General features: G+C 42.2%; 1 protein-coding gene across 1 annotated transcript in view; it reads left to right on the top strand.

Moving 5' to 3' along the window:
- The window catches only part of MAP6D1 (MAP6 domain containing 1), a 35,394-nt gene extending 23,339 nt beyond the window's left edge, over positions 1-12,055 (top strand). Inside the window, exons 2-3 of the mRNA XM_042853548.2 lie at positions 4,089-4,206; positions 9,779-12,055. Coding sequence (XP_042709482.2) covers positions 4,089-4,206; positions 9,779-9,856 — 196 coding nt within the window. The 3' untranslated portion in view covers positions 9,857-12,055. The remainder of the gene's footprint in view (positions 1-4,088; positions 4,207-9,778) is intronic.
- The last annotated feature ends 340 nt before the right edge of the window (positions 12,056-12,395 follow it).

Raw genomic sequence — 12,395 nt, forward strand, 5'->3', positions numbered from 1 at the left:
GCAAAAAATAAATTACAAAGGTACAACAGCTGCTCACGCAAAGCACCCTGCTAATTGGTGTCTTTTTATATCCACATTTGCCTATTTTTAAAAATGTATTTCTTTTTCCTGTTCCTCTGGGGAAAACCCATAAGTACAACCACAGGAAAAAAACAACCCACACATAGCTTTATCAATTGCACAAAGTAAATAAACTGAGAAAAGATAGAAACAATATTTTTACTTAGTCTCTCAGTTCTTCTAATCAGAGTGAATGTTTAGTTGTGTTTTAACCTGCATTGACTGACAGGACAGTAATTGCTAGCACACAAACGTTTGTTTCTCATCATGTTTACTCCTAGGCTGCACAACTAGTAACAAATGTATGTCCTGGAAGCTGAAAGTCAGACAGAATTTACTTCAAAAGGCAGCCAGGGAGGGAATGAGGGAGGGAATTTTTGGATCAACCACTGTTTGGGACTGGGCCATCTTAAAGCCAGTTGGACCTGTAAGAGAGATTCACCCAGGTCTCATGAAGACCTTTCCCACCAATGTGAGCAAAGGACATAGTCTGAAAATCCTGGTTCTAATTACAGAGGAAAACCCCTCTGGAGTCCGATAAGTGTCTGAGCAATAGAAAAGCGCCAGGCATGGGTTAGTTATTCTATTTTTTTGCTCACCTTTCTGATTTGATGGATGAAAACAGAATGTTGCCCAGACACCATCACATTGGCTTAGGTGTACAGACTGAGCGGCAAGTTATTTGGTTTCCAGCCAAACTGAGGATACCACCATGCAAAGCCATACTTCTTCAGAGATGCCAAATCAGCAGATGATTTATTTTAAAGTAATGAGACAAACTTGATCCTGGAAAGAGGAGTCTCAGATACTTATTCAAAGCTGGGAATACACTGAGCCCCTTTTCTCTTCTATGGTGTAATGGCATAGGGCCATCATTAGGATAGATAGGTTAAGAATCAATGCAGTCTGTATCCTTAAGGCAAGTCAGCCTTATGTGAGACAACAGGTTCAAGTACTTGGAAACTATTGTGACATAATTAATGGTTAAGTAAGATCCCGTTGGTACTTTGCCCAGTATGTCCTCCCCTCTGGCTACAAAGCTGTACAGAGCTTGAATTCAGCTAGCCATTCACAAATGTTTGAGATTCCCTAGGGAAAGTTCTGTTTTGTTCTGGCTGTTCTTGGCTAATAGCATTTGTTTACGATAAATATTTAAGCCTTCTATAGGGGATCTCTCCAGAGGTAACAAAGCACCAAATACAGACCACCAACAGTCTAAGCCCTGGTCTACACTGGGGGGGGAAATCGATCTAAGTTACGCAATTTCAGCTACGTGAATAACGTAGCTGAAGTCGACGTACTTAGATCGACTTACCATGGTGTCTTCACCACGGTGAGTCGACTGCTGCCGCTCCCCCGTCGACTCCACCTGCGCCTCTCATGGTGGTGGAGTACAGGAGTCAATGGGAGAGTGCTCGGGGATCGATTTATCGTGTGTACACTAGACGCAATAAATCGATCCCCGCTGGATCGATCACTGCCCGCCGATCCAGCGGGTAGTGTAGACATACCCTTATAGGAGAACAGGCCATCCCAAACACACAGCCAGATATCATCGAAATATCTGCCACCAGGGCAGTCCTGTTAGGTAACTGGTGTTAAGGCTGTGGAAAAGAGGTGGAGTGGGTAATAGGTGCTAAAACAAGGCAAAAGCCCCAAATCCAGTCATCAAGACCAGACCAGTTGAAATAGATGACATATGCAGTGCACACTAAACTCGGGCTCTGACTCAGGTTTGAGCCCAAGCCCCAGTTCCATCCACACACAAATCAGTCTGACTCAGGTCAGCATGCACTCAGGACTCGGGTCCTAGGACCTTACTAGGGGGGTTGGTCAGAGCTTGAGTCTGTACCCAAGTCAGAAGGTCTGTGTAGTGCAGCATGGATGCATTAGCATGGCTGTGAGACATGGGTCCAGCAATTGGAAGCCTAAGTTTACAAGACAGTGTGGACACTCAAGCACGGGTTTGGAAACAGAGATTCCACAGACCTAGGTATGCCTTCCCTGGGAGGGAGTTGTATACCTCAGGATCCTCTATTGAATGAGACCCACTGCTGGTCCTGAACAGACTTAAGAACTCATTGCAGAGTTACCTCATCTGAATAACCGCCAGGCAATGAAATGTAGGATAATAAAGCACTGAAGTATCTTGGGCCCTAGAGGTTTATAGCATGCTGAGATTAGGAAAACATGCAGTGTTTTAAGACTGTGTCTAGATTTAAAAGTCTAGTGTAGACCAGGCAGTGTATATTTTAATCATATGCTTAGCTGAGCAAGATAAATCTACACATTCTAAAAACACACCTTTAAATCCTAATCTAGACAAAGTTTTAGCAATGCATTTTAACTATCAGTATGTTAAACAGCACCTCCCAACTAATATCAAAAGGGCAGTCATGTTGAAAAAAAAGAGTTGGCTGGTTGTGATCAAACCTAGGCTCCCTGCTAAAACACAGTCTATTCTCCAAGTCCAGACACAGCTTAAGACTCTGAACTGTAGCCTTTGCTGCAGTAGCAGTTAGCGTAATTTTTGCTTATGACTGTTGTATTGATTTTGATAGAATAAATGGGCCCAGAGAGTCCATGACCATGTCATTGTACAACTTTAAATAGTTCAGCAAGGCTCAAGGTTTTGAGTACAGACATCTTGGCCTGCTTAATATTATGGCAAAACCCACTAAAAAATCCATGCCAAACTTTGGCAATGTATTGATCAGGATACACAGGACACACAAGGCAAGGGGTGATGAGCAGAATAGTCCATCCTCACATTATTTTATTCACCAATCAGGCTTAATTTATGATTTTTGGTCCACTGATTTCCAGTTTCCCACTCCTTTGTTTACCAGGCACAATCTCAGCACAGTCCATGAGTTATATCAGTAGCCCTTTTTGTTTGGGCTAATTCAGTCTGTGTCCATGTTCATACCTTTTCCCATCACTGTTCATTGTTATGTAGTGTTCCAATCACCTATAAACCATTAGCTGCCTTTCCACAGTTAGACGCACAATTGGGACAGGCCAGCGATCTCCCATTATTACAGCAGGGGACACACAGCAGATCCGATCCCAAACAGACAGACACATTTGGCTACTTCTGCAGCCTCCAGAATGGCCTGAGAGCACTAGTTAACCCTGTGACAAAGGTGCAGAGGACCAAGGTGGAGGGCCAAGTTACTGGATAAGCCAGACACTGATAGCCACTTTTGATCACTGCAAGCAAGGTAGGGCAGCCTCTGCACCCATCTTACCAAACACAGCCATACTCCAGGCTCACACAATCTCTTCCTTCCTCTCCTTCAGTCTTAATGAGCCGAGCTTTCCAACCTCTCAGCCACATGAAAATATCAGCTGAATCATCAGATAGTCCATAATGGGGCAAAGAGGAGGTGCAGCTCTGACACACGAATAGGTAGAACACTGCACACTGGCAGACGTGACTGCAGCCAAGAGGGGTAAAACCAGATAAAGAAACATTAAGAAAATCATTCACTGAAAGCAAGTGAAATGCCATGGGGCTGAGGTCTAGAATCAAGATGCTCAGGGCATGAAAAACAATTTTTTGTCCAGGAGGAAATCAGCAAGCAGCTCTAAAAGGGAGCATGAAAACTCCAGCAAGTAGGTGCAGGATGAAACTAGTGCAGTCAGAGCTAGTCTGTCTAGGCTGTTTTATACCCTTCATTGAGCATCAGCTTTCTAAGGAATACAGCATGCAGAGCTGGCTTGAGAGTCTACTTTTATTAGGTGTTGGAGTAAAAATGGACTTAGCAGGCTGGTTTGATTTAACTGTGTTGGAAATTATAAGGAGGGTGACCAGATAGCAAATGTGAAAAATCAGGATAGAGGGGAGTCTTATATAAGACAAAGCCCCTAATTTTGAGACATCTGGTCACCCTAATTATAAGCAAGCAGTTCCCAAACTTGCCTTCTGTATTTATCTGCTCTCACACTGAGCAGAGGTGCCTGCTGTCTGAACACTGCATTAATTCTGTATTCTGGGTCCTTTTGTTTTTACCAACTCGTTTCAGGCAGGAGTATCGTCCATGGACTGGAGCCAAGCCGTCAAAGCCCATAAAGACAAAGCAAGGCTTCATTATTCCAGAAGATCATTTTGTGCAAGAGACTAGCTACAGGGCAGATTTTAAGGTAATTATACTTTTTTACAAACCCTGGAGGCCTTTTGAAGAGACCCCAAAGAAAATTCCAAACCCCTTACATATTACCAATGCATTGTGGTTAGAAACCAAACCATGACTTGAGCAAATGCTCTTCCCTCAATACACATCAGTCACCTCTTGTTTTCAGAGAGACCTGGCAGAGGGTCTTCATAACTTTTAATTCAATGCTAAGGACAAGATTTTAAACTACATAGGAGTCAGGAAGTTCAAAATTATGGTTCCCACAGTAATCTTGACTCAGACATCTTCTTGGTCCGAAGTATTGTGTTACTGTATACAATCAATTTAATACCATCTGTACATGTGCAGTGTAGTCAAATTACGCTAACAATGATGTTAATTGCGTTATCTGTTAATGTTAGGGGTTGCTGTGAAGCACATCTAACTTTGAACCTCCTGATTTGTGCATTTAAAATCTCAACCCTAACATTAACACTGCATTGTGTGCACAAACCTATGTTTGTAGGTATGCATGAGAGTGACTGTGGACACTGGGGCCACCACCAAATAAATAAATAAATAAATAGAACTGAGCATCTATCGACAGAGATAGAGACTTCAGTCTCCAGCAATATCAAGATACCTGTTCTAAGCAGGGAGTAAATATGCATAGAAGCTGGGATTCTAGAAGTGTTAGATTCCCTGAGCGTTTTCATCCTGTTTATAAGGCACTGTACTATGCTATATAACAAGCTTAAGCTTCCTTGCCGACAAAGCAATTCCAAGGGATGCTGAAAAACCTACAAGTAAATATTCTCTCTCTGTTCGGGACTTTTCCTAAGTCTCTCCTTAAATGTGCAAGGCAAACAGCATCCCACCAACTGAGAACGGATTACACGTGAGCAATACCCTACCCTGCAGCCTTCTGCAATGCTGTAGCTGCAAAGCTGGCCACAAGCTGCACCATCGACCTTGAACAGTAGGTGGACATGGTCTAACCGGCAAGACAGCCTCAACACTGCTGCAAGGCAAACCCAAGCCGTCAACTTCCCTCTCTCCCGTTTGCTCTGAGGGGTATAGGAAGGTTTCCTCTGGTATCTGTGGTGCGGCAAAATGGGAAGGACCAGTGATGCAGACTTATTAAAATGATACATTTTAAGGCTGGAATCCCTTCCATCTCACAGATGGGAGAAGATGAAGTTACTTTTTTCAAGTTTACCAAAAAGTCCTCCCTCCACGAAGCCTTGAGCTTAGAGAAGCCCCAACAACTAGAACTAGAATTAAAAGCCAAGGAGCTTGGAAAAAGAAATTTCAAACGTCAAAAATCTGCTCTGTGTTTTATTTCTGTAGGAGGCCTAGATCCATATTTCATCCATCGCTGTCGCATTCAAATACAACCAGCATTGGCCATAAACTTGAGACACTGGCCATACAGCAACAGCATGTAGAGAAATCTAAACCTGGCAGAGGTGGTAGGGGTGCCACGAAGCAGTGCGGCAGGGCTTACATCTATGTCTGCTCTTCTGCTGAGTCCCCTGGCACAGTGACATCTGATCATCTTAAACACAAAGTGGACCCAAGCAGATCTCTGTACGGCTCTCTCTCCCTTTCTGCCATTTGAGGAAGGGTTATTTGGGAAGCTAGGTGAAGAAATGGCTGTGCAACGTTGCAGAATCCAGCCCTGGCCACAGAATTGCTCTCCAACTTTGATTAAAAGTAAATAAATACATTTGTTTCTAGCCCTAATCATTGCAAAGAAAGCCTTCCAACTGTGAACCCAATTAAATAACTGCAGTGGGGTCTCCCTGGTGGTGACTGTCCCATTCATCGCCAGGGGATGTGAACTTAGAAATCAAATGGGGGCAATTTAAATGTCAACACTTAACCATTTCACTGCGGATTATTTTAACAGGAACATACAGCTAATGTACTTATCCTTTAATCACAAATTGCCTTCTCCTTCCCCTTTCTGAGCCGCCTAAACTTCCAGCTTGCTTCAGACAATCCCTGCAGTGCAGTTATATGTTTGCAGTACAAAATTCTGTAGCACATTGAAAATGACAAATGTAGGAACAGCATAAAATTGAATTTAATATCAAGTCCACACAAGGGACACGGTACTACTTGCATTATTCATTTTCATATTTAATTCAAGAGCAGCCTCCAGCCCTTTAAAAACTTACTTGAAGCTGCCACTGAATCTCCAGTCTGTTGCACTGGGGTGCTGCAGAATGAACAGGCATTTCAGCAGAATTTAGGTCAAATTGGACATGGGAGTACAAGGAGCCTGGACTACAGAATCTGTCAGAATAGCAGGCACATGGTACCACAGGAAGCACTGTCATCACAAGGGGCTGTGCTATCAATGACTGAGGGGAAAAGAGAAGAAAGCATTACAGCTGAGCACCACAGACTGTTGATTTTCCCTAGCAAGAGAGAAGAGAAGAGAACAGTGCACAATACGAAGGCTAAGATTTTCAAAGCCACCTGGAGGATTTGGACTTCCAGTTTCCACTAATTAGCTGATTCCATATCCCGATCCTTGCTGAATTAGACCACCTCGTGCTTTGCTGAGAACCCGATTGAAGCTGAAACAATTTACCAACTCCCAAAACATTTCATGGGAAGTTGAGCAGGCTTGAAAAGATCTCAGCCTAAAATGTCAAATAAAGTTGTGTTAGCGTCAGTCCTGTTCTCAGCAAAGTACAAAGTGTTTCAATACAGCCAAACTTTTTTTGGAAGGGAGAAGCAATGTCTGGGATGTGGTATCAGCAGTAGGACTCAAAGAGATTAAAGAAGAGCGAAAACAAGTGGATGTGGAATCCACAAAGAACTCTCCAAATGAATATCAGAGTAGTTTGCCTTGTTTGAGCCTTTCATAAACCAGAGTTAAAACTCATGGTGTGTTTGAATATTAAACTTTGGCCACAGCTTGTGTGATCCTCACCAGACATTATTACAAGAGTTGACATTCTTATGGAATGCAAAGATAAAGGGTCATAAGTTGCTAAACTGGAGAATTCTGGGCCTGCTGAAAGAGGAAAGAGATGGACAGAGACAGCAGGATTGTAGAGGGGGGAAAAGACCAGTTAGAATCTCCCTGCCTGCAAACATAGGTTATAATACTCAAACAGAGCACAGAGCTGACCAAAATGTTGCAGTGAAACAAAAAAGAACTTCCAGTGCTTCCACGTGACCTATGGATGCCACGGACTGCCGTGGAAGAGACCAGTTACAGACTCAAAACAGCACTTACTCCAGTCATAGGCGCCAACTGCATGGGTGCTCCAGGAAAAAAATTAGTGGGTGCTTAACACCCACCGGCAGTCAACTTCCCTCTCCCCCAGTGCCTCTCGCCCGCCGCGGCTACGCTGATCAACTCCCTCTCCCCCCTCCCCAGCGCCTCCTGCCTCCTGCAATGAGCTGTTCCACAGCATGCAGGAGGTGCTGGGAAGGAGGGGGAGGAGCGGGGCTGGGGCACACTCGGGGAAAGGGGTAGAGAAGGGGTGGGGGTGGGGCCTTGGGGAAAGGGGCAGAGCGAGGATGGGGTCGAGGGTGGAGCAGGAACAGGGTCAAGGGCAGAGCGGAGACGGGAAAAGGTGGGACAGGCTGGGGGCTTAGAGGAGGGGGAGGAGTGGGGGCAGGGCCTGGGACGGGGGGGGGGTGAGCACCCCCCAGGTAGAGGGGAAGTCAGCATCAATAACTTCAGTTATTGATCTGAGGCAAAGATAAAATCTGAAACACATATGCATAGAGAGAAACCACCAAAGGCACAAAATATTGGCAGTAATGGCCCTGTCTCCCAGAACAGCAGAGTACAGAGGCTTTTCTATCATACCCAGCAAAGCAAACAGCATTACTGTGAGGAAAGCAATAGGTTGGCATGAAGATGCTGCTTGGAAACAGCTAGATCAGACAGAATGAAGATACATTTTGAAGTCACTCATGTTTACTCAGCCATAGAAGACCTTTAAAAACCATTCAGGCTTTTCCTTTTGCCCAAGCCCCGGCTTGGTTACACGTGTGTGATTCGGTAACATAAGAACAGCCATATGGGGTCAAACCAATGGGTACATCTAGTCTACTGGCTTGTGCCAGATGCTTCAGAAAGAATTAACAGAACAGGGCAATTATTGAGTGATTCATCCCATCATCCAGTCCCAGCTTCTGGCAGTCAGAGGCTTAGGGACACCCAGAGAATGGGGTTGCGTCCCTGACCATCTTGGCTAACAGTTATAGAATCATAGAAGATTAGGGTTGGAAGAGACCTCAGGAGTTCATCTAGTCCAATCCCCTGCTCAAAACAGGACCAACCCCAACTAAATCATTGATGGCTCTATCCTCCATGAACTTGTCTAGCTCCTTTTTGAACCCAGTTATACTTTTGACCTTCACAATATCTCCTAGCAATGAGTTGCACAAGTTGTTTTACAATAACCTGTACGTAGGATTTAGCTAGGGTTTTCCAGCTGTTGATCTCCACAGTGGCTTTGTTTGTGATATTATTCTGTTCACCAACATTTAAGACTCATCCCCAGAGGAATGCGGGGGGAAAAAAAACAGATCAATAGCTAATTTCCTTTTTTCCATGTCCTGTTCTTATGGCCTTGCTCCTCTTCCTCACTCCTCCAGCACTACTGTTAGAGTAATTAGGACCAAACAAAACTTACATAGCTGGTCTCAAGCATAACTATCTTCTGAAGCCTGGGCAGAAGACACAAGTAAAGACAATTCCATTTAAATTCAGTTAGTCTCTTATTATGCTAAGAGTCAGGCTCTTTAGCTACCCTGCGTCAGTAGGTACCATTTGTTCACCACAGTGCTACACTTAGGGTGAAATCCTGGCTCCAGTGAAGTCAATAGGAATTTTGCTCTGGAGTCATCTCTGCCATCTCTCTCACAGTTCCTACTTGAAGAGCATACAGAATATTCAGTATAGTTAACTTTTCTTCCTGAATGCTGCATGTGTGTGCCCAGATTGCAATACATACAGTACACTTGCTATTCCATAAAACACTGAGCTCAGACATTTTTAGAGAGGTTTCTTGTTCGTGTCCTCCAAGCAGTTCAGACTTTGCACCATGCAGATCTCTCCTCCAGTCTCTTACTTTAATCAATCACTAGTCCCGTGGTGTCTTTGCCTTTATGTTTGTGTGAAACAAATGTTAGCAAGGATTTGTGAAAGGGTCAGCAGTTCACTCTGTGCACATTGACTGGGAATCCATTAGCAACCTGCCAGCAAGAATCACTCAAACATGCTTGTCTTGCTATTGTAGACAGCGCCTCCAGTCCTACCTGCACCTTAACCTTTAACTGTGTTGAAGGACCCAGTTACAACGAAGCAGCCCATCCAAACTGTTCTGGTCTTGCAGTGTGGATCTGATTGAACGGATTTTTTACAGTGCCCTGGAACTGTGCTATAAAAATGGTTCAGTCTCATCTACAGTTCCAGACCAACCTGTATCAGGGGACTATTGTATGACACCGTCCTCCAACGTGTTTTATTTTACAGTGGAGAGGAGACCAGAGACATTTGGGCCAAGAACCCACATGATTACTGTACCAGAAGTGGTGCTAATGCATATTATTTCCCCCTTTAGATTCCAGAAGCGAAGACCAAGTTTTCCCCCAACCCTTCTGCGGTTTTCCAGGCTCCTTCCCGTATCCTCAACGTGTGAACTTGGATCCGGTTCACGTTCAGGCAGCTTAAATGTGGGTTGTTTGTAAAAATGTCCTGCTATGCAACTTTCATGCAGGGTGTTAAGATCAAAGAGACAATATCAAAAGCAGCTACAGTGAGTAATGATATATGCATAATATCTGTGAATACACAAATCGCAAAGCACTTGATTTGGAACTGGCAAAACAGACTGCAAGGGATGACCTAGTTTTTGTAGAACCAGGCTCATTACTATGCCAGCTGGTATCACATTAAGAGATTGACTTTGGGCAGCAAAGACAGTATTGCAGATAATGCCCCTACACTTAGCTGCATTGGGGGGACGAAGGGAGGGCGGAATCACAAATAACTAAAGCCAGTGCTATCTAACAGACCTGTCTACAGTAGGTCAGTGAAAGAGCTGGTGAATGACCCAAGCTGACTTTTGAACTTTTTTTTTTTTTAAAGTTTGAAATAAACAAGCAAGCATCTCACACATACATTGAAATACTACACCAAATGGTGTAGCATCCGTGACTGGCATTGATTTTAGTGGTGTTTTAGAAGTCTTTTGGCATGATGATACTCTTTTTAAAAGAAAATCAGACAAAAAGTCACTGGGGCTTCATGGCTGAAAGCTGAATATTTCAAAGTTGGAAAGCCACCTTAGGTGGAGTTTGAATTTCTGAAGAATAAACAACAATAGCATGAGAGAGAATCAAGAAAGTCCTGTCAAACAACGCCTCAACTTGGCTCTTGGCTGACAGCAAACTCACTAGGTCAGCTCAGATAACTACTGTGGATTGTATGGGCCAGAAACTAAAATGTTTATGGATGTAATTTGTAATGGTCATGCTTAAGGTGTATGTATATAGCGTACATGGATTTTGCATAATGGAATCTGAAGATTCTTTAATAAAAGGATATACTTAGACTTTTATTAAATGTTAACTCTTTGCTTATGCAAGATGAAAAATATATTGCCTTGAAAATCTTGAATTATTGCCTGTATATTGGTAATGCTAGTGCTAAAAATAACCAGAGATGAATGTTACATGGATACTCTATTTTAAAAAGAAGTAGAATGTAAGTCATACCTTCATTTTTAAAGATGGACCATTTTAAATTTAATTATTCTAAAGATTACCTTTTTTAAAAGATAACTGATGCAGATTTAACTTTTACTCATTCTGTTTTAATAAACCATTTCCTATTGCTCGTTCATCTAGATTGTGATAAACTTAGAGTTTTTATCTAACGGGTTTATGCAATATAATTCATCTATTTCTAATTTAACTTTTTTCCTAATTTTCTTCTGAAAATGTCACACAGAAAAAAGTTATAGTTTGTGTGTTAGAAATTTGTCTATTAGAATGAAAGGAATTGTTACCCTCAAACTTGAACAGTAATCAGTTATTCATTCATCTGTAATGAAAGTGACTTTGATAAAATGGGAAGTTACAGAAATTTTCTCTTAACCTTTTCCCAGCTCAAGTCAAAGGCGGGTTTAATGATCCTTTGGACTATACAAACACACTCACATTGCCAATCATCTCTGTAAAAGCGATTCTTGAACTGGGGGCTGGTGGACTATATTTGAAATTTACCTAGAAGGTACAATGCATTATATAGGGATTTAACGGAGCCACTTCCATTAAAACTGGTACGATTGAGCCACTAACTTACTCAACCATGAGTAAAGCTAATATGCCCATTAATGTGGGTTTCTTTGGGATGGGGGATGAAATTTCTTGCACTCTTCAGATTTTATGTTGGGACTTATTGTCTGATGAATTTGCAGTATTTAACATCAGTACTTGCAGAAAAAAAATCGATATTATATATAATTTATTTATTTATTTATTTATTTATTGGGGTGGGGGGAGAAGAGAGAATCATAATTTTTTCTGGAAACTGATTGAAATATTCCAAACTGCACTAAATGTTTTGCATGTTAAATGTTTCTAAGGAAAAAAAAATGTATAATCTGCTTGATTAATCTGTTTATAAAGTTTTTAACAGTTCAGTTCCAACAGTTCAGTTAATTTCACTCCTGGATTTTACTATTAGCAAAAAAACCCAACACATACTGCCTACCCAGTTTCTTTTCTTAATTTACTATATTTCTACAAAACAGTTGTAAACAAACTGGTAATACATGAAGCTTGTATTTTATCAAATGGACTGAAAGTTAATTTAATAAAATGTATTTTGGCTACTGGTTCTTTTTCTAATCTTAATTTTGATGTAAAACATAGCACTGCACATTGACCTTCAACAAAAAGATCTGTAACTATTTTTGTGTAGCTGTGTACTTAGACACACACTGGTCCAGAAGACAGTCACAGTAGGCTGTCTCCTAAATCACTCAAAACAAAGAGAGAAGTCCAAAATAATAGAACTGAGCTGCCTGCCTAGAACAACGCCACTGAGTATTAGACTGGTTGAGAGAGGTGGAATCACTCAGTCGATGTTATCATTGTCTTTGGATGCTGCAGTTTATCAGACTGGGAAAGATTAAAAAAAAATCCTGCACCACATCATCAGAACCCCTCAGA

The sequence above is a fragment of the Chrysemys picta genome, chromosome 9, assembly GCF_011386835.1.
Source record: "Chrysemys picta bellii isolate R12L10 chromosome 9, ASM1138683v2, whole genome shotgun sequence".
In the NCBI taxonomy this organism is placed as follows: domain Eukaryota; kingdom Metazoa; phylum Chordata; order Testudines; family Emydidae; genus Chrysemys; species Chrysemys picta.